The sequence below is a fragment of the Octopus sinensis genome, unplaced genomic scaffold (genome assembly GCF_006345805.1).
Source record: "Octopus sinensis unplaced genomic scaffold, ASM634580v1 Contig13885, whole genome shotgun sequence".
NCBI classification, from domain to species: Eukaryota; Metazoa; Mollusca; class Cephalopoda; order Octopoda; family Octopodidae; genus Octopus; species Octopus sinensis.
The window spans coordinates 60,001-86,920 of NW_021833053.1; the positions used below are offsets into that span (position 1 = coordinate 60,001).

At 37.2% G+C, this 26,920-nt stretch overlaps 1 protein-coding gene across 2 annotated transcripts in view; it reads left to right on the forward strand.

The window, feature by feature from the left end:
- LOC115229917 (SOSS complex subunit C homolog) overlaps positions 1-18,087 on the forward strand; it is a 39,085-nt gene extending 20,998 nt beyond the window's left edge. For both annotated transcript variants that reach the window (XM_036499406.1, XM_029800180.2), the window contains exons 4-5: positions 3,522-3,569; positions 17,744-18,087. In XM_036499406.1, coding sequence (XP_036355299.1) covers positions 3,522-3,569; positions 17,744-17,839 — 144 coding nt within the window. In that variant the 3' untranslated portion in view covers positions 17,840-18,087. The remainder of the gene's footprint in view (positions 1-3,521; positions 3,570-17,743) is intronic.
- The last annotated feature ends 8,833 nt before the right edge of the window (positions 18,088-26,920 follow it).

The following is a 26,920-nucleotide window of genomic DNA, read 5'->3' on the forward strand; positions in this document are numbered from 1 at the left end:
ATACTCCCTTCCTTCAGGTGAAACTCTCGCGGCGTCCAACAACATCAGAGACTTGGGAGTAATTGTGGACAACAACATAAGCTGGGCCACTCATATAAACACCAAAGTTGACATGGCCCGCAGAATGTGTTCCTGGATTCTCAGAACTTTCCAGTCGAGAGATATCCACACCATTATCCTTCTCTTCTCCACTTTTGCCCGACCCCACCTTGAATACTGTTGTCCACTGTGGTCTCCCCACACAATACAAGGTATCATAAAAGTTGAAGCACCTCAAAGGGCAATCACAAAAAAGATAGATGGCATGACAGGCCTCGACTATTGGGGTCGACTAGAGAAGCTAAAACTCTATTCTCTCCAACATCGTCGTGAGCGCTACATCATCTGCATGATGTGGAAAATATTCCATCAGCATTGCCCAAATGATGTTGGTATGACCTTTAAGGTACATCCAAGGCTTGGGCCCCGTGCCATCCGCCCAAAACAAAAATCGCACTCTCATCTCATAACAACAATACGGCACAATTATTTCACCTCAATTGGCCCCGCTCTCTTTAACATTACACCAAAACACATTAAAACAGAAACTGACCCTATAGGGTTCAAGAAGTCTTTGGACAGATTCCTTCAAGAAATCTCGGATAAACCCCCTACACCCGGATATGTCTCTGTAAACAATAACTCTCTACTTGAGTGGGCCATAGTGCCCAAATTCTGACTTGAAAGACTTCACCAGGTGGTGTTATTAAGTTAGACATGGCCGAAACCTATCAAAGTATCAAAGTATATATACATACATATATATATATACATACATATATATATATATATATATATATATATATATATATATATTTATATATATATATAAGGCGCAGGAGTGGCTGTGTGGTAAGTAGTTTGCTAACCAACCACATTATTCCGGGTTCAGTCCCACTGCGTGGCATCTTGGGCAAGTGTCTTCTGCTATAGCCCCGGGCCGACCAATGCCTTGTGAGTGGATTTGGTAGACGGAAACTGAAAGAAGCCTGTCGTATATATATATATGTGTGTGTGTGTATATGTTTGTGTGTCCGTGTTTGTCCCCCTGGCATTGCTTGACAACCGATGCTGGTGTGTTTACGTCACTTAGCTGTTCGGCAAAAGAGACCGATAGAATAAGTACTGGGCTTACAAAGAATTAGTCCCGGGGTCGATTTGATCGACTAAAGGTGGTGCTCCAGCATGGCCGCAGTCAAATGACTGAAACAAGTATAAGAGAGTAAAGAGTATATATATATATATATACATACATACATACATATTTATATATATACATACATATATATATATATATATATCACGTGACCGACCAGGCTATCAGATGTTGCTACACATCGCTGGTCACAATGCGCTTCGCATTGTTTTAGCCACCCTGCTGGCTGAGCAAGCAGGCCAACAGAAGAAAGAGTGAGAGAAAGTTGTGGCGAAAGAGTACAGCAGGGATCGCCACCACCCCCTGCCGGAGCCTCATGGTGATTTAGGTGTTTTCGCTCAATAAACACTCACAACGGCTGGTCTGGGAATCAAAACCGCGAGTCTGCTGCCCTAACCATTGGGCCATTGCACCTCCACATACACACACACATATATATATACATACACACACACACATATATACTTTATTTAAAGCAGCAGAAAATTCAACAAAACCTGTTACTCTGAGTTTCCCGTTGCCGTTCATCGGACAGTTTTTGCTAGCAAAAAAAAAATAAAGCATATTACTCTACCACTGGTATTTGAGTACTCTTTTTTCCACCTTGTTTCACATTTATATGTTTACTCCGGTGTGTGTATATATATATATATATATTATATATATATGAGAGAGAGAGAGAGAGAGAGATGTGCAGGCATGGCTAAATAGTTCACTTCTCAAGTACATGGTTTCAGGTTCAATCCTTGGTCTTTTACTACAGCTCCATGACCTAGCAACAGACATTGTATAGTTTAACTTCAGTCAAAATTTCTGGTTGGAATGTGGCAGTGATGTTTGTTGACAACAAACTGTCCACTAGCTTTGTGCTTTTGAATATCTCTGGTGTAAAAGAAAAAAAAACTTGAAAAACTGGTTAGGGTTGGTGAATCTTGTCATAACAATTCTGCCTGAAATGCTAACACAGAAAAGCAGATATTGAATGAACAAATAAGTAAAACTCTCTCTCTCTCTCTCTATATATATATATATATATATATATATATATATATATATATAAACAATTGCAGCATGGAAGGTGTTTGTAAGCCATTTAAGAAACACACAAAAGCCGTTCGATTCACTTCAACATTTAAGTTTAATTTGTCAAAATATTTTCGTCGCTAAAATCCGCGACCTGTTCACTGACAAAAATCCGATGCAGCACGGATTTTTGTCAGTGAACAGGTTGCAGATTTTAGCGACGAAAATATTTTGACAAATTAAACTTAAATGTTGAAGTGAATCGAACGGCTTTTGTGTGTTTCTTAAATGGCTTATAAACACCTTCCATGCTGCAATTGTTTTCGTTTTAGCACACGATCTCAGATCAAATCACTTGCTATGCGAGTACATCTCTGTAATATATATATATACACACACACACATCATCATCATTTAATGTTCATGTTCCATGCTAGCATGGTTTGGACAGTTTGACAGGATCTGGTGGATCCAAGGACTACATATGGTTGATGATGATAATGATATTTTACTGCAACCAAATAAGTACCAATAGTAGACTGAATTCCATTCTGTCATACATGCATCCTTTCTTCCCAGAACTAACTTTGTGAATTGTCAAAATGAAGAACTATAAAGAGATCAAAAATACATTTGAGCTACATGTAGGTACTGTGGTAAATATTTACCATGGAGAGCTGTACCATGCCGAGAATGAAGTTTTTGATGGCATAACAAATTTGGCTGTACTCAAGTAGACTCGTCCACCACAGCAGAATTGATACCAGTGCTGGTGCCACATAAAGAGCATCCAGTACACTCTGTGGAATGGTTGGTCTTAGGAAGGGCATCCGACCATGCCAGAACAGACAATGGAGCCTGATGTGGCCCCTGGCCTTACCAGCTCCAGTCAAACCATCCAACTCATGCCAGCATTGGATAACTGACATTAAACAATGATGATGATGTTTGACCATAGCTATATTTTAAAACACTCAATAATTGAGAGATATTTAATGAAATAACAATCTTCGTGCTGCATCACGAAGTTTTGTCAGTGAACAGGTCACCGTCTCAAAGCGACGAAAATATTTTGACAAATTAAATTTAAATGTTGAAGTGAATCTAGCGATTTTTGTGTGTTTCTTAAATGGCTTATAAACACCTTCCATGCTGCAATTGTGTTCATTCCAGCACACGATCTCAGATCAAGTCACTCGCTATGCAAATACATCTCCATAATGACCTAATATTGTTTCAACTAAATTAAAATTTAAAACATGCATTTAACTTTGTTCTTTGTTTTCTCCTCCTCCTACAACAGAGCTATGATGCTGCTCCAATGACTCCCGCGCAGAGGGCTGCACTACAGGTAAATTTCATTTGTTTTTATATCTTATTTTTCTTGTGCTAGCATAGGTTAAAATGATCGTATTATTGAGACATTGTTTAGCAACCAGAAGTCTTTCCCATTGCTTACCTTTACCTATTTGTCAAATAAGGAATGCATTATTCTACGTCTTTGAAGGTGCAAAGTTAGTGGATAATCTGTCGTAAGCACTCTTTGGGAAAATGCAAACGTGGACGAATGCACATGCACACATACATATGCTATGGGCTTTTCCCAGGTTTCATCTACCAAATCCACTCACACGGCTTTGGTTGGCTTGAAGCTATAGTAGATTGCACATGTCCAAGATGTCATGCAGTGGCGACAACCCACAACCATATGGACTAGGAAGCAGGCTTCTTAACTGCACAGATATTCTTGTGCCTATCTATATAAGGAATTATCAGTAAATGGCAATCCATTGCTTATAAATATAAGCAATAAATACAAGCACTCTCGGAGTGGTTGGCATTTGGAAGGCAATCCTGCTGTAGAAACTCTGCCAAATCAAGATTGGAGCCTGGTGCAGCCACCTGGTTCGCCAGCCCTCAGTCAAATCGTCCAACCCATGCTAGCATGGAAAACGGACGTTAAACGATGATGATGATCAACTGAAACTACAATTTGCAGGATTACAGTTTAGATGGTTCTATAAGTATGCAACGCCCAACACCAACACAAAATTCCTGTATATAAAATAAATTGGAACAGTTTTATTAAGCGATTTTCAGGTTAGCCTCAAGGGCACAAATTATTAATGCTAGTTCGTGATACTCTCAAAAAATAAAAGTGAAAGAGAGGATGCAAAGCAAAGTGCACCAAGCAGGATATGAATTCAGAGCATAAATATGCATTGTGATGCATATATTTGTTCAGTAGTTTACTTTAATAATGATCTTTAACACCTGCGCAAAGACCACAAATGTTTGGAGAGATTGTTTAATTAATTATATCAATCCAAAAGAATGAGACGTATAAATGACCCTAACAGAAACAGAGGCCATTTTAATGATCATAATTAAAACATAAAGTGTTATTTCTCATGTCTTATTTTCCGTCTATAAATTTTTCTTTTTTTGTTCAACTCCTTCGTTCAATCCGGGATTTATTTAATGCATGTAAATACTTCACCTCTTTTACTTTGATATCCCATAACATAGCCCTCAATAGAAATAATAGTTAGGTTCCTTAGTATTTCACATTTTGGTTCATCTGACAGCCTCTTCCAAACTTCCTAAGTGACCCTACTCAAAGTGACAGTATTAAAGATAGATGAATTTTGTTGGTAAAGTCAATACAATGCCAAAACCTAAAGTAGTAATTCTATTTCATTCAAGTGACCTGAAGTGTTAGATACTTCCATTGTGCTTCTTTCCACAAATGCTGTACTGATGACCTTGAAACAAAAAGTAAACAATATTAAATATATCTTTGCTATGACAAAACTTTTGTCTAGTGTAGCTCTATCTATAATCATCATTATTATTAAATGTCCATGTTCCATGCTAGCTTGGGGTGGATGGTTTGACAGAATCTGGGTTCAAGGACTGTGTCTATTTTGGCAATGTTTCTGTAGCTGTTTACCCTTCCTAATGCCAACCACTTTACAGCATTCCTTCTTCTTTCTTGTGCGTCACTGGTACTTGTAAGAACGTCATGCAGCTTGCAAGACAACAAGCCTGCAGGAGTAAGGGTCAGCTGTGATAGAAAATGAGAGATTAAAGTATAAAAGAAGGTGGAGGAGAGCAGGTTCTTGCAGAGAAGCTACAAAGCTGTGAAAAAATAGTTGTGATGTGGTGAGTGTAAGTGTGGGAGCAAAGGAACGCGGACTTTGGGTGGCTGAAGGTCTGCAAGAGATAGGGAAATAGGAGAAAGGAGGTGAGGTAGACAACTCTAATGGTTGGGCTAAAAGGTGGTTAAAGGGTAGCAGATGCCCTATGATGCATGAGTTGAGAAAGGTAGAGGGCTGCAAGACACACAATCAAACTTCTTAACTGAGCTCTTTTGACTTTTCAACATCATATGGATGAGGAAATATGCTACTCAGTTAATTCACCTATTTTCAAAAGCCTATCCTCTGTGTGTGTGTGCAAGCATAGCTGTTTGGTTAAGAAGCTCACAACCACATAATTTTGAGTTCAATCCTGGACAAATGTTTTCTATTATATCCCAGGGCTAAACTTTGGCTTGTAAATAAATTTGATCAATGGAAGCTGAAGCCCATCATGTGTGTAACTATCTTACAAACAATAACTCTGAGCACCTTTTCAAACTCCACCTGTCTAACACCCGTGGACATGTTTACAAAGTCAGAAAACAGCACAGCTCCCGTGACTTTCGGAAACATTTTTTCACGCTAAGAGTTTCTGAAGCATGGAACAGACTGTCGGCATCAGTTGTTTGTTGTCGGAGCACTGCATCCTTCAAAACTTCCATGCTTCCTGAGATTCGCCAACACTACACCTGATTTTCTCCCCTCCATATACACAAGCAAGCATGTATCTGACTCATACACTGTTCACTTTCCACTTTTGTACATTACTGCATATACTTTATATGCACTTTTGACAAGTTGTGGTGCACCCGAGCACTGTATACAATAATTTCATTATTATTATATGTGTGTGTGTTAGTGTTAGGAAAAACATCCAGCCATAGAAACCATGCCAAAACAAGCATGTAGCCCAGATAGCCCTTCAGTTGGCCAGCTCCTGTTAAATAATAATGATGATATATATGATATGATGTATGTATGCCTATACATATATATATATAGTCAATAAAACATAAAGCAGAAAAAGAAGCACACTTTAAGGACTAGAGCAGTAATAAAACAAAATTTAAATTCTGGTCATAGAATTACCAAAGGTTTCGCATAGTCTGACGAGCTGTCCACAAGGTTTAACTTTTTGTTTTGATATGTATATATATGTCTTCAAGGCAATGCTCGGCTGCAATCTAGTAACTCAAACAAGGTAATAGAAGGAAGAATGTATATATTTATGTGCATGTATGTATTTCGTGTTGAAGTATATCAGAGAAATAGTAAGCATTGGTAATAAACTGTTACTTTTAAACAAATGTCTCTTGTGGTATTTGTTCCTCCTAAATTATACAAGCACTCCCTTCTCACACCTGACGTCAGGACTGGTAATTCTACCTGTTAGAGATCCACTATCAAGATCACTATTGTTCACAGAAAATTAATACCAGTTTGAATGTAAACTAAGTGCAAGTCTATTGATTATATATGAGTATGCTACTGCTCCTACTACTACTACAATGGCAATCTTTATTACTACTTCTACCGCTATAACTACTATTACTACTACCACCACCACTACTGCAACTATTATTACAAGTGTGTATTTGTAGCAAGGTACATAACTCTGCTTGTCTCAGCCTGCTCCACTTCTGTTTTATGAGTGAGTGGTTGTCAGACAATCAGTCAACCATAATAAAAACCAATTACTTCAGTTGTGAACTGATTGTAAATATATGTAAAGCCATTGTAACCATTGGCACCAACAGGAACAAAAAAGAAAAATCAATGTCTCTGCAGTTACAAGGACAATATTATTTACAATGATGTTTATGTGGTATTAGCAGGAATCTTAAATACGAATGGTTTGGGTAAGGTACAGAACACTATTCCTTACCAACTCATAAATAAAGGGGACATTAGAGCACTCCATCTTTCTACAGAATCAAGGCAGCACCTCAGGCAAGTGCTACCAAACTTTCTTTTGCCATTCCAAGAAATTATGGTAAAATTTGAAACCCAGCAGAATAGGTGGTGGGGTTGTCACATTCCTTCAATGGATTTGCTACCATCAATTGTTTTCAGTTCTTTGCCATCGAACAAAGGTCAAAATTGTTAAGAAACAGATGTGCAAAAGTCTCTCTCTGCTAAACAAAACTGTGCTCCAGGAATCCCTTAGATTCTTTTCAAAGGTCCTCTGATAATAATTACCTTGTAGCAACAAAAACAAGATTGTGGAATTTAAGAGCTCCTCGTTTAGGAATGGCACAGGGGCAGCTGTTGTCCAATACAGTGCTTTTCATGCAGAATAACAAATACCCAGCCTACAATTGGACTAGTGACTCCTTTATTGGCCTGCATCTTCATATGCGAACCCATAAAAGTTAAATTTGATAAACAATCATCCTTGACCATTTAGAACTGCCTCTGTCAATTATAAAATACAAACCCCAAAACCTGAGAATATTCGTGTCATTAAGAAAGTAAAATATTACAACTAGTTTGCCAAATACATTACACAATGTATCCTCATCTCTTTTTTTAAGACAGAATAAGATATGAAGATTAGGTTGCTATTCCTAGCACTTCTAGCATCCATTTAGTAACTCTTTCATTATCATATTTGTTTGATAAATTCATATATAGAAGTTAATATCCCTTAAATACTTCAAAGATGTAAACACCAGCATACCTTACCATCACTGTGATGAGTGCGTCTAAGGAAGGAAATGTGCATAAGGGGCCAAATGCCCTTTCCTAATACCTCAGACTAACAATAACCCCCATACTATACATATTTCCTCAGGCTGACAACTCCCCCCCTCTCATACTCTAAATATTTCCAACTATTACAGGTGTTATAATTATAAGGGCATAGCACTATCAGAATCAGTCGGTCTTTAGTAAAATGTTTTGCATATTTAGTTATGTTTCTTTACTTCCCAAGGTTGGTTAAAGTAAATATCAAGGTGGTTTAAACAATTGCAATTTTGAACCATCAACTTAAGCCTTTTGTTACCATATTCCTGTTGAAACACAGTACCTTGGTTTCAATTGATTTTGAAAATAATGAAGAATTTAATATGTTATATCGCACGTTCAGATGGCTTGCCTTTGCCAATAACGTACCTCTACTCAACTACCAAACTCTCACTTCCAATGACTCGACTCAACAGAACTCAACATCTAGTCTACCGAAGGCTCCGGCTCACTCTATGCGACACTTCTACGACTAGCTAATACGTCCACTATTTATACATACTGGACTAGCCTACTTATCGTCCATACCATATATCATACCATATATCCATTGGTTCCTCTCGCCTCTCTTGATTTTTTGGTATATCTTCTTTTAAATTGGTTTAAATGCCTTCTGTGGTCGGTCCTTTTACCATGTACATCATGTTACCTAGACGTCTAGTTATACTTCCTTGTTCCAGTCCTGTTTTCCGTTTCTATATATTTTAAATACACTTCATCACCTGTATTAAAATATTTCGTTCTTCCTGAATTTTCTATTTTCTGTTTCCTACGAGGGGCGTTCAATAAGTAATGCCCCTGACCCACTTCCCATAGCAGTAGAGCAACGACACTTGGCACAGTTATTAGTCTTTTCCTACATAGGAACTACCCAGAGTTATGCATTTCTCCCATCGTTTGATACAGCTCTGGAGACCGTTTTTGTAGAAGACCTCAGCTTGGTCCTCCAACCACGACGTGACTTCAGAAATCAAGGCTGCATCATCCGGGAAACGCTTTCCTTCAAAATTAACTTCATGGCTGGGAAGAGATGAAAATCAGAGGGTGCAAGGGGAGGAGTTCATAGCTGCACGCCTGCGCTTCTGATCTGGCGACACGCGAGTTGTGGACCGGAGCGTTGTCCTGCAGGAGGAGGATGCCTTTGCTGATCTTGCCCCGCCTCTTGATTTTGATAGCTTCTCTTAATTTCCTCAAAAGTGAAGCATAATAGGCTCTGTAATTGTGGTACCCTTTGCCAGGAAATCTGTCATCACTACTCCGTCCTGGTCCCAGAAGACTGAGCATAACCTTGTCAGCGGAGGGCTGCACCCTTGCCTTCTTTGGAGGAGATGAGTCACGGTGCTTTCACTGCATTGACTGGGCTTTGGTCTATGGATCATAGTGATGGACCCAGGTTTTATCCTGTGTGATCAGTCTTTTGAAAAATTTTGACTCATCTTTTTGGCACATCTCCAAATTCATCCTCGAGCACTCGACGTGTTCTTGCTTCTGAAAAGGTGTGAGCAACCTGGAAATCCATCTGGCAGACACCTTTTGCATATGCAAATGGTCATGAATGATAGTTTCCACAGACCCGGTACTAATCTTGACCTCATGGGCTATTTGGCGAATAGTTATGCGTCGATCTTCCAAAATGGCAGCCTCAACTTGACAGACAGATGCCTCATCAATGGCAGAAGGGGGCAACCAGATCTGGCAGCTGTTTCCACAGAGTTCCGACTATGTTTGAATTCACGATGCCAGCGTTTTACAAGGTCATATGATGGGACATCATCACATAAGTTACTTTCATTTCATCAAAAGTCTCCCGTGGTGTGCGTCCTTTCAAATACAAAAACCAGATCACTGCTCGACACTCAACAGGCTCCATTTCACACTTGACTCAGTTCAAACACCTGTAAATCAGAAACCACAATTAGTTCAGAGCTGTAATTCGCCACTTAATCTATAGAGGTATAAATAAGTGCACATGCAAAATTTCAGCTAGATCAAACAACTGCAAGTGGGTCAGGGGCATTACTTATTGAACGCCCCTCGTACTTGGCAACAATTTATCAAAAATAGAACGAATTTTTCTGGAAAACATCCAATCTGTGGGTAACCTACCTGACTCTGCATTTGGATTAGGTGTTATTCTATACACCTGCAAAAACTTTGTCATCTATTTTTCTTGTATCTTCTCGAAGGTTTATTATTTGTTGGCATTCCTCAGCCACTTTCTGCAAGGTTAGTTTCACATCTTGATTCAGCTTTGATAATATTCTTTTTCTAATTTCCACGTCTTCCAGTGCCACCAGCCCTTTAACAAATATTAGGCACTTTGAACATATCTGGCATTAATTCTTCCAGATTAAACCTTTCGCAATCCTTATTAACCATACTGGCATATGTTACAAAATCATTGGACTCATTTTTCTTTAAATTAAAAAATTCCCACCGAATGTTAAACTGCAAACTTTTCTCGCTAAAAATATTAGTCAAAATATTTATCGTTTCATCAAAACACAATTCCGCGGGCTTTCTCCACAAAATAAAGTTACAAAAACTTTCATGTTCCGGAGGGGCAAGCTTTCACAAAAGAAGTCTTACCTTCCTTTCACTAGACCATCCCTTGCATTCTTCTTGGAATATGTCTTGGTATCGTCCGTAATATGCAGCAAAAGTAGTTCCTTCATCTGGTTTGTAGTGAAATTCTTCGATGGAATTCGCAACACCGTTTGCTGAAAATGAATATCATATTTATTGACTGCAGTAACAATTCTGTTAACAGCTGTTGCTGCTTGACAACTGCTTTCAGTAACTCTTCCAATTTGGTACTATTGGAAACCTCATCGCCACTGTTATAGCGCACATTTGGAGGGCATGCCTTCGCCAATAACATACCTCTACTCAACTACCAAACTCTCACATCCACCGACTCAACTTAACAGAACTCAACGTCTAGTCTACCGACAGCTCTGGCTTGCTCTACGCGACACTTCTATGACTAGCTATCACATCCACTATTTATATTGGAGTAGCCTACTTATCGTCGGGGTGGGGGGGGCGTCCACACAACATAATAAAATAACTAAAGTTGGTATTTTAGACATAAATTAACATAAAAATTTGATGGAAGACTTTAATTTAGATCCCTTTAAAACAGGAAATTTCTTTCATAGAACCAGGGCCAGTCTCAGGTGGGATTGGTATCAAAAGAGTTAAAGTAATTTATCTTGACTGAGAATGAATTTTATTCATTGAAATAACGAGTATTAGAATCATTACATTTTTGCCAACTCGAAAAAAGTTTTAGTTTCTGCAAAATCATTTACAAGACATGTTCTGGCTTTGTCATGAAAAAGAATTTATCTTTTTTTAGAGTGACCATTACTAGACGCAAACAATGCAGTTCTTGGTACATTCTGTCAATTTCTTGTCAGTATTTATCTACTGTAATGATTTCACCAAGATTCTAGAAATAGTAGAGGAGGACTCCATTTGCTGACCTCCAAATACTGATCACAACTTTCTTTTGATCCAGCTTCAATTTAGAGAAGTGGTTTGTTGTTTCACCTCTGTCCATTCACCACAGAAAGCAATCAGTTATCATATACAATCCATTTTTCATCAACCGTTACAATGTGATTATGAAGTGGTACAAATGCCAAACAACCTCTTGACTGGTAGTTGTTTAGTTCTTCTGTAACCTCTTGAGTTGTTTTGGGTGTTTCAATAATGGCCCTCTCTTAGTAGTTCTCAATCACATAAGATTGTCTATAACCTCCCATATCTTCAAGGCTCTCATCTCCGCTATAACATTTTTGGAACTCAATACTGACCAAATGCTGGTTATCATGTTGGTTATCATGACCAGTTTTCTCTGCTTTGTATTCCATTTTGAACACCTATCGTAAAATTGCTTGAATTAACATTTTTTCCTCACATTTTTAATTTCACTGCACAAAGTAAACTAGAATAAACAGCGTAAGCAAATCTGTTAGCATAAATAAATAGGCCAAAATCTGTGCTTCAAAGTGGCATGTTATGCAAATATACTTTATTTGATTGAAGGCATAAAAGAAACATGGGCAAAAACTAGATACACCCAAGTTGGCAAAAACGAGACACACCCAATTTCAGCAGTGCATATTCTGGGAAAGAAATAAATTTAGTGTATTAAAGTATGTAACAAAATTAGTTTTTGGGAGGCCTGCCTTTCTATATAGGATCCAGGGAGATTATTTGTGACAGTTTTTGTTGGGGAAAATGTCTTACATGCCATTAAATACAGAACTTGAATTAAAGTTTATTCTTAAATAAGCATCAAAGTTTAAAATAACAAAAAATAAAAACTAATTAGTTCTGCCCAAAACTTAAAGTAAATACAAGTACCAAACACAAAATAATCTTCAAAATCTATCTGCCGAAATTTTTGGCTGAAAATTTTAATGTAATTATATTTATGTAATTTTATGAAGGGGCTTTCTTCGACAGGAAGCCTTCCAAACAAGAAGTATATACATGAATGAATGACTACATCTTATAAGCCCTGATATTTGATGTGAGGAAACATTACTGAATTATATTATATCTATCACTGCCACAATTTAATTGTATAAGCCACAAACTTGCTTGTTTCTGTTTTATAAAGCAATATTGTTTCTTTAGCTTTATAATGTTGGTCTTATTGCCTTGAAAAATAGAAGCATTCATTCTTTACCATTTTATCCTGAAAATCATTCAACACTTACTGAATGATGCAACTACAAGGCAGCTTTTGACTAAAATTATGAGATAAGTTTTGTGTTGCATCACTGACAGAATAAGAGGGGAAAAGTCCATCATGTCACTCAAGATTCCTTTCATGAAAAGTTTCACTGAAAGATAAAAATGTCTTTAACGACAGGGGGAAGATTTTTTTTTCTTGTGTCAGATTTTCCATCTTGTAATTTGCAACTTGTGTAATTTGCATATTTTTATATAATTTAGTCTACTAAGTGGATTACTTACACACACACACACGAACAAACAAACAAGCTGTAAGCTGTCCTTGTAAAGTCTCCTTCATTTGACACCTTTGTGTCAAATAAAAGAGGTTATCAAAATAGCAGAATTATTACCTTGCCAGACAAAATTGCTTGGCAGCATTTCTCCTGGCTCTGTATGTTCTAAGTTCAAATTCCACTGGCATCAATTTTGCCATTCCTCTTTTTGAAGTTAACAAAATAAGCCCCAGTTGAACACTGGGGCTGATGTAATCAACTTCCTTCGAAACCAAGCTGACAGAATCGTTAGTACACTAGACAAAATGCTTAGTAGCAACTTTTTTACATTGTGAGTTCAAATTACGCCACAGTCAGTTTTGCATTTCATCCTTTCAGGTCCGTTAAAATAAGTACCAGTTTTGTACTGGGGTTGATGTAATTGACTCAAAAGATTTCAGGCCTTGTGCCTATTGTAGAAAGGATTATTATTATTTCATAAGGCGGTGAGCTGGCAGAATCATTGGCATGCTGGGCAGAATGCTTGGCAGCATTTCATCCGTCCTTACGTTCTGAATTCAGATTCTGCCAGGCTTGACTTAGCCTTTCATCCTTTCAGGGTCAATAAAATAAGTACCAGTTGAGCACTGGGGTCAGTGTAATCTAGTCCCCTCCTGCAAAATTCCAGGCCTTGTGCCTATAGTATTATTATTATTATTTCATAAGGTGGTGAGCTGGCAAAGTGGTTGCCACACCGGACAAAATGCTTAGCAACATTTCGTCTGTTTTTACATGCTCAGTTCAAATTCTGACACGGTCAGCTTTGCATTTCATCCTTTCGAGGTCAATAAAATAAGTAGCAGTTGATGACTGGAGTCAATGTAATAGACTTGTCCCCTCCCCCCAAATTTCAGGCCTTGTGCCTATAGTCAAAAGGATTATTATTATCATTTCAATTTTGTTAAAAAGTAGTTGAATGTAGCAAGAATGGTCCAAGTGAATGGGCCAACATTAAGCATGCGCCTGTGGATCAGAAGAAAACTGTCGCTCCAATCTGAATTCAAATTCCACGAAAGTTGACTTGGCTTTTCATCCTTTTGGGGTTGATAAAATAAGTACCTGTTGAACACTGGGGTCGATGTAATTGACTCACCCCCACCTTCCCCAAGCTGTCCTTGTGGCAAAAGTTTAAAATAATTATTTTCATATACACACAACAGATTAGACTGTTGGAAAAGAAAAGATCCTAACATCGGGCTACAACAAGTAGCCTTAGATACCAAGAACTCTCCTATTGGGTTACAGCAAATAACTTTAGATGCCAAGAACCCTCCTAAGTATCTTAGCTGTCCCTAATAACACTGTTTTCTGGAGCTTTCCTCTAACAATCTGTTCAGTTCTTTAGGAATTGTTCCCAATGCACCTACAACTACATTATTATTATTACTACACAGCCACTCCTACGCCTATGTGGGTACAAATGATAAAGCTCAACAATTAAGATAGAGAAAATTATATATACAGGTTCAAACTTATGCATAGTAGCAGGGAAACCTATTTTGGCATTTTCTACATAATTTACATTCATGATCTACTGAAGCTGAAATATTGGTTTCAAATTTTGGCATATGGCCAGCAATTTCAGGGGAGAGACTAAATCAATTACACCAACTCCAGTGTTCAACTGGTACTTCTTTTATCGACCCCAAAAGGATGGAAAGCAAAGTCGATTATGGTGGAATTTGAACTCGGAACCTGAAGACAGACAAAATGCCACCAAGCATTCAACTTGGCGTGCTAACGATTCTGCCAGCTCCACTGCCTTACTAAAGTTGAAATATTAACAGTTATCTTTCTCTGCTTATCACCAATGTTGTATGTGTGTGTGTGTGTATTACTCATGTTTATTTTTAATTTCCTATTGTTAATCATAACAGTAAGAACAGAGACAGTAGCACCACATTAAATATCACACAGCAGTCAATCTCAATCACGTGTTTTAATGAAAAGTATAGATAAAAAAAAAAGAAAATATTTTAAAGTTAAAAATATAGTAAACTATTATTTAACTTGTTTCCTATCCTTTCTCCTTCCCTTGCCATACTGATATTTACCATTGACTACAGCACCAGCCTTATTCCAATTACTATTTTAGTAATTATTTTACTACTACTAGTATTATTTTAATCATTTCAAACAATTCTGAACATGCTTCAATCTTGTTAGATCTCTTCAGTGAAACAGATTATTAACTATGTTAAAAAAAATTTAATTGGCAGTCATTAGAACATTGGGTAGAGTGCATTGTAGTAGGATCTGTTCTGACTCTCAGCACCCTTGAGTTTAAATGCTGCCACGGTCAACTCTGCCTTTCACCCTTTCAGAGTCAATAAAAAAAAAAGAGTACCAATCCAGGGAGGTAGATTGGCTGAAATGTACAAAAATTAGACTGGATACCTATTTTCTTTACTACCCACAAGGCGCTAAACACAAAGAGGACAAATGGATTAAGTCGATTATATCGACCCCAGTGCGTAACTGGTACTTATTTAATCGACCCCGAAAAGATGAAAGGCAAAGTCAACCTCAGCGGAATTTGAATTCAGAATGTAGTGACAGACGAAATACCACTAAGCATTTCGCCCAGCATGCTAACGTTTCTGCCAGCTCACCGCCTTATTAGACTGGGTACCTTTACATATTTGTTGTGGCTCTTTGCCTTCTGATTTCAAACCACTTTGGTAATATATGTGTGTTTTGTGTGTAGATGTGTGAAGCAGTGAAGGAAAGTATACAAACCTAAGATCAGTTCAAATATGCTTGAGAGGTATTTGAACCTATAAAGGCTTTTCACTGCAGTTTGTCATAAAAAAATTTATTTTCTCACTCAAAACAAAAAAAGTGTTTAAATGCCATAGTCAACTCACAGTACTCTCTGTTACACTGATGGATGCATTTTGAAATTGCTCTTCAAAATTCTCTTCAGCACCAGATGCCAAGAAAGACAACTTGGAGCTGATTATTTATACACACACACACACATTACATCACATCATTTGGTTTGGATCTTAATGATCATGGTTATCAACTCCATAGTTTCTGATGTGATCGATTCTGTCTACCTGGTGATTTAGAGTAGAAAATAGTGAAAACTATGTGATATCACATCATATGTAATCTATATAGTGTGCAAATGAATTAACATGCTATTGAACTATTGACTATCAATTCATCTTCATTTATTTTATACTAGCGATGCTCGGGTTTGTTTCGACCCTTTAGAATTGGAATTTTTGAAAAGTAAACATTTTGCATTATGTAGCTTGTTATTCTCTTTAAGTGAACATTTTTCTGGTTGAAATACACCAAAAAATGACGACACAGCAGTCACAAAATCGTAAAAAATAGGGATTTTCATAGAAAAAAAAAGCACCTTTTTGATGTAAATAATTATTGGTGTTAACATTGTCCGATTTGAATTTTTTCTTCTACGGAAGGAAGAGCAAGCCTTCTTCTATCATACTCTCAATTTTGGTCAACTTGCGCCGCAGGGTCTCGGAAGAGATAGTGTTAGTTGAAGGCTACCAAACACCTGCCACACACAGACAACTTCAGCTTTATATATAGAGAGATGTGACACCAGAATTAAGTATTTCAGTGAACCTAGACAATTTTTTTAAAAACTCACTGTTATTTATGATACTCTTTTATTGACCCTGACAATGTATAAATTTTTTAATTTAGATTATAATTTTTATTTTTTTCATAATTTTATTTTCATTCCTGTTGGATCCCACTTATGTGTCCATGGCAGCTTTTACTCAATTCGGCTGCAATCATTTTCTCTGTCTCCATCCCCCAGATGGAGCAATAGTTTAGCTGAATTTACATAACACATTTACTTAGCAGTGCAGGAGGTAACTGCTGAAATGCTTCAAAATGCGTTTCACAACACTAACGAAGACATGTAAATCGTTTTGTTTGGTAGCATAATTAATGAACATAAAATTCTGTCTTTTTGGTTTTTTTTAAGTTTGCCAGATTTCATTGAAATGGATAGTTAATTATGGGACACCCTGTGTGTGTGTGTGTGTATACTCGTGCTTTCCCCACTCTTGCCTCCCCCAACACCATCACAACACACCACCATGCACACACCAGCACTGACCGATTCCCATCCCCACATTTTCACATCTACACATACACATGTGCACACGTCAAGATCAGCCCTCTTTCACACGCACATATGTACTCTCATACACACACGCGCACCTTCGTTTTGGTATCACTACTACTTTGTTTTCTCCCCTACTTCTTAGCTCTCATGTGTGACCCTTCTGTCCAGCATTCGCTATGATAGATCGCTAGCCACTACACACATTTTTTTTCTCTCCTTGTTTCTTTCTGTGTTTCTTTCTGTGGAAGAGCATAGGCTCAAAACATTAAAGACTTTTTCAATTCCCGAGCGTTATACTAATACATCTGTTTCTTTTCTACACCTTGTTTTTTTCGTGAATTGTCCCCCCTATATATATATATATATATATATATATATATATATATATGAAATGTCTGTCTTTCTCTCTGTGTGACTACATAGCTTCCTTTTGTTAAATATGTAATATTTTATTATTTATCAATATTTTTCTTTCTTTTTTTTTTCATTTCAGCATGCTCACGCGAACTCAGTAGGTTATTTCATTCCTCAGGACTCTTCATTTGGGAATCTAATCTTGCCAGTTATACCTCGGTTTGATGTTAAATAAAATATTTTCTAAGAATTTTTGGGGGGGAAATAAAGATTTTTTTTTTATGACATGGAGTAATAAAATTAAAAAGAAAAAAAAAAAGAAAAAGTGACCACCACCCAATGTTAAATTTTTTTGGGTCCCTCTTTTAAACACTGGTCAACACATTGAGGATTATTTCAAAACCAAGCAAAGAGAATATGTTGAAAATCTCTTTTTCTCCCCATTACAATTTTTTTTCTTTAAATTTGATTTTTGTGAAATAATTGAGTTGTTTTTATTGTTGTTTGGCCCCAGTACATCTTTGGTCAAGCAGACCTATCATCATAAGCATTCCAGCCATGACTAACACCACTTGTTTTTTTTTTCAGGCACAGTGTGTCTTTGACAACAATATCTAACATGTCCTTTCATTGATAGTAAAATGTGTCGTTATCAACACAATCCAATGTTATTGGAGGCATTATTTGAGGGAGATTTAGCTACTATTTCTAGTACATTGGGCTGCTTTATTGACTTGAAATATTTAAATGAATTTGATATCTGACTTCACTGTCTCTCTAACATAGTATCACCGAAGCTACTGCAGGTGTGTCTTAAGTAGACATTTCATCCTCTCGACCCAGTTGGAAAATAGATTGTGTGTTCCAGTGAGAATTTTAGCTCAAGAGGAGACAGACTAATTTTTTTAGTATCGGGTTGATTGTGTGTCATATCCATGAACACTCCACAAACACTAGAATTCACTTCATTGTGGAAGTGGATGGGTGGGTTATTTTATTATTTCACTTAGGGAGATGGTGTGGCTGAATGAGACAAAATACTTCATGGTGTTAGTCTTGAACATTTCGGTTTCAAATTCCATTGAAGCAACTTAGCTTTCATCTTCTTCCCAGGGTTAAGAAACTATAGTACCCATCAAGTATTAGGATCAATACAATCAGTTGTTTCCTCTCCCAAATTTCTGGCCTTATGCCAATCTAAGAAATCATATTAAGGTAACAGCACCAAATTGAAAGCATGTGGCCTGGTGCTTAGGGTGTTGCATTCATAATCATAAAATTATGGGTTCAATTCCTGGATGAGATTGTACATTGTATTCTTGAGCAAGACACTTCATTTCACATCACCTCAGTCTACTCAGCTGTAAATGGATTCCAGTGCAGGTGTATAGCTTAGTGGTTAGGGTATTAAGCTCACAGTCGAGAGTTTGATTCTTGGTGGTATGTTGTATCCTTGAACAAGTTGCTGCAGTCCATTCAGCTGGCAAAAACGAGTAGAACCTAAGAGCCAGCCTTGTCACATTCTGTGTCATGTTAAGTCTCCCTGAGAACTACATTAACCCTTTCGTTATCGTATTTATTTTGAGATGCTCTGTGCTTTTTTCACTTGCTTTAAATATGTCAAAGAATTTAATAAAATAACTTAGTTATCATTAAGCTAGTGTTGGGAACGAATTGTGACTAAGGTTTGGTGGAAGATTTTAATTCAAAACTTATGAAAACAAGACATTTGTACACAGAGCCAGAGCCTGCTTCAGCCAGGTTGGTAACAAAAGGCTTAAGGGCATGTGTGTCAGTGGAGTGAGTGCTCAACCACTTGCACATTAATTCCCACAAGCAGGCTGTTCTGTTGAACAGATTGTCTGGAACCCTCATCATTGTAACTAGCAGAATACCAGTGCCAGTTTTAAATGGATTCCAGTAATAGCTTGTAAGTTAACCCTGTGATGGACTGGCATCCCATTCAGTGGGGAGTTTTGTAATTTCAATCATTCATATGCCATGAAAACCTGGTTGAGCTCCAGCCTTATGTGTCCTTGGGTTCGTGACGGATCTAATAGCAATGAATTGACAGAATTGTGAGAAGGTTGGACAAAATACTTAGTCTTATTTAGTTGATGTTTTTATGTCCTGAGACCCATTAATCAACCTCTAACTATCTCCCACATTTCTGCTTGTATCAGAAATCAAAATTGTTATTAATGTAATGAGATTACAGAGTGCCCCGTTGAAGGACTTGAAGCCTTTCGACATTTTGTTTTGGATTCAAATCACACTGTGACTAAACTTTACCTCTCACTTAAATTTGGTTTACAAAGTATGTACCAGTAATTTAATAGGGTCAATTCTGGTGGCTATACTTCTGACAAATGTTAGCATATCATCACTGAACATTGTTGTTGATTAGCCTAAGGTCAGACCTAGGAAAGGTGGCCTGCACCCCCCACCCACCCACAGGTATAATGTATTTGGGACTACATCATCCAGTGTCCCCTTTCTTAATAGGGTGTGATTTGAGAGAGATTTGAATGCTATTTCCAGTAGATTGTAGGACTTGTCATAATAATTGCTTTTTGCACGCTGGGCAAAATGCTTAGCGGTATTTCATCTGTCTTTACGGTCTGAGTTCAAATTCCGCCGAGGTCAACTTTGCCTTTCATCCTTTTGGGGTCAATAAAGTACCAGTTGCGTAATGGGCCAATCTAATCGACTGGCCCATTTCCCTAAAATTTCGGGCTTTGTGCCTAGAGAAGAAAAGAATAATTGCTTTTGGATTCACACTTGCTTCAATGTTGATAGCCTCGTTGTTGTTATCATTTTAACATCCTCTTTTCCAGGCTTTTATGAGTTGGAGGATATTTGATCATTTGTTTCAGATTTTCATATCTTTAAACAATGCTCTTTTTTTTTAAAAAAAAAAGAAGAAAATTGTGAAAATACAGAACCCACTGTTTTTAATCATTTATGAATAGAGAAAAGTCGCCTTTGGAGAGGACACTGCTTCTGTTTATAGATTTAAAAATTCAGCTTGGGAGAAGCTGCTGATTTTATCACTGTGAAATCATACATAACTGATTATAGTATGTTTCCATAACATACAGTGGTTTATGCAAAGGTGGTGAGAATCTTTATGCTTGATTATGTTTCTGCTTTCATACAGTTTCAAGTGTTGGCAGAAATGGTTATAAAGAGAAATAGAGACCTGTAATTTACAAAATCAAAATCCATGTTTCTTTTCTTCCAAATTGGTTCCATGATAAAGTGCAGCTATAACTATAGTGAACAGCAGAGAAGCACTGAATCACTGGGGAAAATGTTACATTGACTTGCAACATTGAATTCAAATTTACTTGTAGCAAAGAAGGAGTTGGCACTAGGGTTCCTTATAAGTCAACCAAAATTATCATTATTATTGTTTTATATTTATTCTTCCAAGCTATCTTTGATTGGAGAGGTATCATAGTCTGAGTCAATTCTTGTTAAGAATTACAGTCCCTTTTCCTCATAGTCAGGTCAAAGAGACCGATCTCACTCAGATGTTCCAGTTTTTTTTGTTTTTTTTTTTGTTTATTTATTATGGCCATGTGCTTTTCCTAACACCAATCTCAAGAATTCTGTTACCTCATATTGTCTCTGCTCATTCACCAACCACTTTGAAGTGCACTGCTGCATATGTACAAGAGAGGCTGTCAATCCCACATTTCTACTCTTTTGGCAGTCATTTAAAGTCAGCTAAGTTCATTTTATGGTTCTTGTTTCAGCACCTTGCTCATACAACATTTTTTTCTTTAGCTTCTGAACTTAGTAAAAAGAAAGGCAAAACTTACCTCAGTCTGAAAAGGAAGCATAAAACACATTTGTTTCAAGAGAACATTTCTATTTATTCTCTCTCTCAGAAGAAGGATAAGTACCTGAATCATTACATTATTTCACTCCTCAACAGATAATCTCATTGAGCTCTTCTGCAAACCATTCTCTTGTTGAATCAATTCCAACATGTAGGGCAAACAAGGTGTGGGTTTGAGCTAATCCATGATCTAAGGCTAGTGAGTCAGGGAAGGTTTCATGAATATCTGATGAGCACTTCTCAAAAAAAAACTCTTTTGATCTTTAACAGTTGGTTGCAGGTGTACCTACCTACCAGTGCTTCATTTTCTGTGGACCTTCTCCATGATTTTGGTCTGCCACACTTATCCCTATCAGTAACCATCAGCATAATTAGAAACCAGTTTCTATTGGGTGTCTCAGCCAACCCCATTTCTTTCACTTGATTTAGGTTTCAGTAGGTTGATGGCTTGACTTTTCCCATAAGGTTTTGTAAGTCTCTCTCTTGCAATTTCACCTGAAGGACATTCCAGAGACCTCTGTTCACAAATATTTAATACTTGTCAATAAAGAACTTTGTGATTCACTATGTTTTATGCACATATAGAAGCACTATCTTCATACTCAGGTTTAAAATCCTGAATTTTATATTCATTGACAAGGTCTGTGATCTCAAGATGGGTCCGAGCATTATGGAGGCAGTGATTAGCTTTTCTGATAACCTATGATGGTAATGGGCAATACAGTTGACCATTCCATCATTGTGTGGTACACTGTCCTTTTTATGCCCTGAATAGAGCAGTTTTCCTTTGTATCTAGGCACATATGTTTTGCTCGCATCCCCCTCATGTCATAGTCCTAATACTGAGAGCTTGTAGAGCTTCATCTTAGCTGCAATCTTGGCCTTTATTCCAGTTTTCAAACTTGGTTCTGCCATTCCATATTCCCAAGTGAGAGAAGTTTGTTTCACATCACAGCTTCCTTTTGGCTTTCACTGTGTTGTTTCACATGCACTCTTTGAGGACTACTTCTTCTTACCAGCATTATTGGCTTCACATGTTCTGGTATTTCAGTAGCAGTGCAGAAAATGTAATAGTACAGAGCTTTCATTCTCATGCTTACTTCACTCCCTTGACAGTCTTGTGATGTTAATATATAGCAGAAACATAGGTTAAGAGACTCATTAGAATGTTAGAATAAGTATTTTACTGCATTTAATCTTTACATTCTTAATCCCATGTGAGGTCCACTTTATCTCTCATCCTGCTAAGATTAATGGTGGTAGTCTTGGTGATTGGAGTATATTCAATCAGCTGAACCCCAAACTACACTACTTAAAGATTTTGTGTGGGGATCGTGAGGGATCCATATTTGGCAAGATGTAGCTAAGCCTGCTGGTCTTGGGAGAAGGAATAAAAGTATTCCATGCAAAAGTTCCGAAAATGTGGATACTGTGGAAAAAGAGACAGTGTTCAGCAGATTTCTGGAAACTACTGATATGTTGCAGTTGGAAGACAATTGCATCAGTAATAGATTTCCAATGAGCCAATTACTGATTCACTGGCAGTGTCTGTAACTTGATGCCATAAAAAAAAAATGGCAAATGGCTTAATTCAAAGAGCACTTGTGTTTGTTTTCTTGCTCATGTTAACATCTCTTGGTAAGTAGTAAGAAGCTTGCTTCCCAACCACATGGCTCTGGGTTCAGTCCCACTGCATGGCACTGTGGGTAAGTGTCTTCTACTATAGCCTTGGACCAACCAAAGCCTTGTAAGTGGATTTGGTAGATGGGAGCCGAAAGAAGCTCGTATATATGTGTCTGTCCCCACCCCCATTAACACTTGACAGCTGATGTTGGTGTATTTATGTCCCTGTAACTTAGCAGTTTGGCAAAAGAGACTGATAAAATAACTATTAGGCTTTAAAAAGATTTTAGGGGTTGATTTGTTCAACTAAAACTCTTCAAAGCAGTGCTCCAGCATAGATGCAGTTGGGTGACTGAAACAAGTAAATGGAGATTGTTGTGTCAAATTGGTTTAAGAGACTGTTGCAACCAGTATTAACATGCTTAGAGGTGGTGCAAGGCAAAGGAGAAAAGCAGCTGCAAATATACCACTTGCACTTGCAACGTCTGCAGGCTTCTTTACAAATTGTTGGCAGAATTCAAATGTCACATACAACCTAAACATTATGACTGACAAAAATATCAAAACTGATAGTCTATAATATATACTTTTTATTCTTTTACTTGTTTTAGTCATTTGGCTGCGGCCATGCTGGAGCACCACCTTTTTAGTCAAGCAGATCGACCCCAGGAATTATTCTGTGTAAGCCTAGTACTTATTCTATCAGTCTTTTTTGCTGAACCGCTAAGTTACGGGGATGTAAACACACCAGCATCGGTTGTCAAGCGATGTTGCGGGGACAAACACAGACACACATATATACGACGGGCTTCTTTCAGTTTCCGTTTACCAAATCCACTCACAAGGCTTTGGTCGGCCCGAGGCTATAGTAGAAGACACTTGCCCAAGGTGCCATGCAGTGGAACTGAACCCAGAACCATGTGGTTGGTAAGCAAGCTACTTGCCACTCCTGTGCCTATATATGGAAATGAACACAAAACTAAGCAAAGACAGCATAGGAGGAACAAGTTTTAGTTGTATTAATTTAATGCTTAAAAAGAAGGGAGTGTTGATGTTTCGAATGTGAGTCCTTCATTATAAAAAATATAAGAAAAGTTTACAAGCATGCATGGCTTGGACCCATTTTATGTCAACCAATTTCTTACAAAGCAATTGGTCAATCCGAAACCAGGTAGAAAATACTTGATAGAGGTGTTGTGCTGTGGAAGTGAACTTGAAGCAAATTTAGCCATACTTTGCAGAGAGAGAGACCATCAATGTAACGAAGGAAGAGGATGCAGCCTCAATTTAACAAGAAAGTGATAGTGGTTTGTACGTATCAAATGCAATTTTCCTGCAGTATGTGTTACGTATGTTGTGCTACTAACACACTTTCTGCTGTGTTTTTTTAAGCATGATATGTTAGAACTGACATATGGAATTTGTAATCCAGTACATCCTGTTTTGATATACATATAGAAATTTAATTATTGATATTTATGTAGATAAACATTTCATAATGGAAATTATTTAGTCTGAAAACATCAAGGGGTTTCTATAGGTTAAAGTGATATGATCTGTTGATGGGTTATATTCAATGGAAAACAATAATTCAAAACGTTTGAATTTTACTTAGATTATGTTAAAGTATTCTACATATAGGCACAGGCACGGCTGTGTGGTAAGAAGCTTGTTTCCTCAACCACATGGTTCCAGGTTCAGTCTCTCTGTGGCACCCTGGGAAAGTATCTTCTACTATAGTCTTGGACCAACCAAAGCCTTGCGAGTGGATTGGATTTGAAAAACAAACTGAAAGAAACCTGTCATGTGTGTGTTTAGATCCCCATAACTTAGCAGTTCAGCAAAAAAAATCTAATGACTGAAACAAATAAAACAAAAAAAAAAGCATGATCATAAATTTCCAGTTTAATACTAATGTGCAAGGATTGAAAAGGCATAGAAATAGAAAACTTACTCTGTTTAATTATAGGGTTTCAAATTTGTCCAACGCCATAGCAAAGAAAGAAGAATTACTAAGGTGCAAACTTTTATTTTGTCTTAGTAATATAAATGGATCGTAAAAAATTCCTTAATATTTTCTGAGTAAGAAAGGCAGCAAGCTGACAGAATCATTAGAACACCAGATAAAATGTTTAACAGCATTTCATCTGTCTGCACGTTCTGAGGTTGACTTTGCCTTCATCCTTTCAGGGTCAGTAAAATAAGTATCAGTTGAGCACCGGGGATGATGTAACCAATTTAGCCCTTTTTTTCGAAGCTGCTGACTCAATGCCAAAATTTGAAACCAATAATTTTTGGGTAGGGACTGGCATTTGTCAGCTGGAATACTATTTGTGTATTAGCTTCACTTTTAGAAATAATTTTTTTTTCCATTTAATATATGCATGCCGGGTGAAATGCATAGCCGTATTTCATCTGCCGTTAGGTTCTGAGGTCGACTTTGCGTTTCATCCTTTTGGAGTCGATATAATCAACTTAATCTGTTTGTCTGTCCTCTCTGTGTTTAGCCCCTTGTGAGTAGTAAAGAAATAGATATTTCATTTGTCTTTACATTCTGAGTTCAGATGCATCCAAGGTCAACTTTGCCTTTCATCCTTTCAGGGTCGATATAATTGACTAGGCCCTTCTCCAAAATATTTCGGGCCTTGTGCCTAGAAAAATATATGCATGAAGGCAGCTAAATGGCTGAATTTGTCAGCATACCAGACAAAATGCTTTGTGGCATTTCTTCTGGCTTTACATTTCTGAGTTCAAATTCTGCTACGGTCAGCTTTGTCTTTCATCCACTTTTGTAGAAAATATTTACATACATGTCACTATCATTAGTTTACAAATAAATATCCAGGTGTAAGACAGTGATAACTGTCAGAGATTGAAATATAGAAGTAAATAAGAAAAAATATGTTACATCTTCAAAAATAAAATTAATAGCATTTGTTTTATGTCCATTTTTCTCTGCTAGCATAGGTTGGATGAATATGTATTAAGATATTTTATGGCCAGATGCCTTTCCCATTGCTAATCCTTGTTTCAAAAGTAATGGTTTGTTTGTTTTTAATCTGCTGATTTTCAAAAGCGCGGAGCTTCAGGATGATCTGTTAGTAAAGGGAATATCAACAAACATCATTTTTGATCACTGGTTTCCATAAAAGGATGCAGATCATAAGTAGGCATATATGTAAACACACAGTTTTCACCTGTTGCTTTTACAGCAGATGCCCTATGTGCCACACAACAAGACTGAATTCCAGACAACCATGTTGTTTTTATTTATATCTAATATGTAAGATAATTCACATTTTGTAATTAAAAATATCAATGCTTGAGTGGTTGGCATTAGGAAGGACATCAAGCTGTAGAAACACTCCAGATCAGACTGGTGCAGCCTCCTGGCTTCCCAGACCCCGGTCGAACTGTCCAACCCATGCTAGCATGGAAAACGGACATTAAACGATGATGATGTGGAACAGTTGATATGTATGCTTTTTACGAAAAGCATTTTCAAAGTTATAACTGGGAATTTAAACTAAGCCTAAAACTTGCTTTGCTTAATATATTCTATATTATTGCAATTAATTTTTGTTGAATAAGTTTGGGTGAAGACTGGTATGACAAAGCAATAAGGAATTTTTCTTAGACTGTAAATTTTTTTTGTGGTATTTGAAGAATTTTCTGTTCATAAACCAAATAGTTTAATGCAGAGAATTTGTATATTAAGTTTCAGAATGGAGTTGGGAAAAAACACTCTACTTGTAAAAGTACAAAAAATGCATTGGTTGAAAATGGTGTGAAATAGAAAAAGTCAACATTATAGTATGAGATTTCTGCCTTATACAGTTGTCTTTA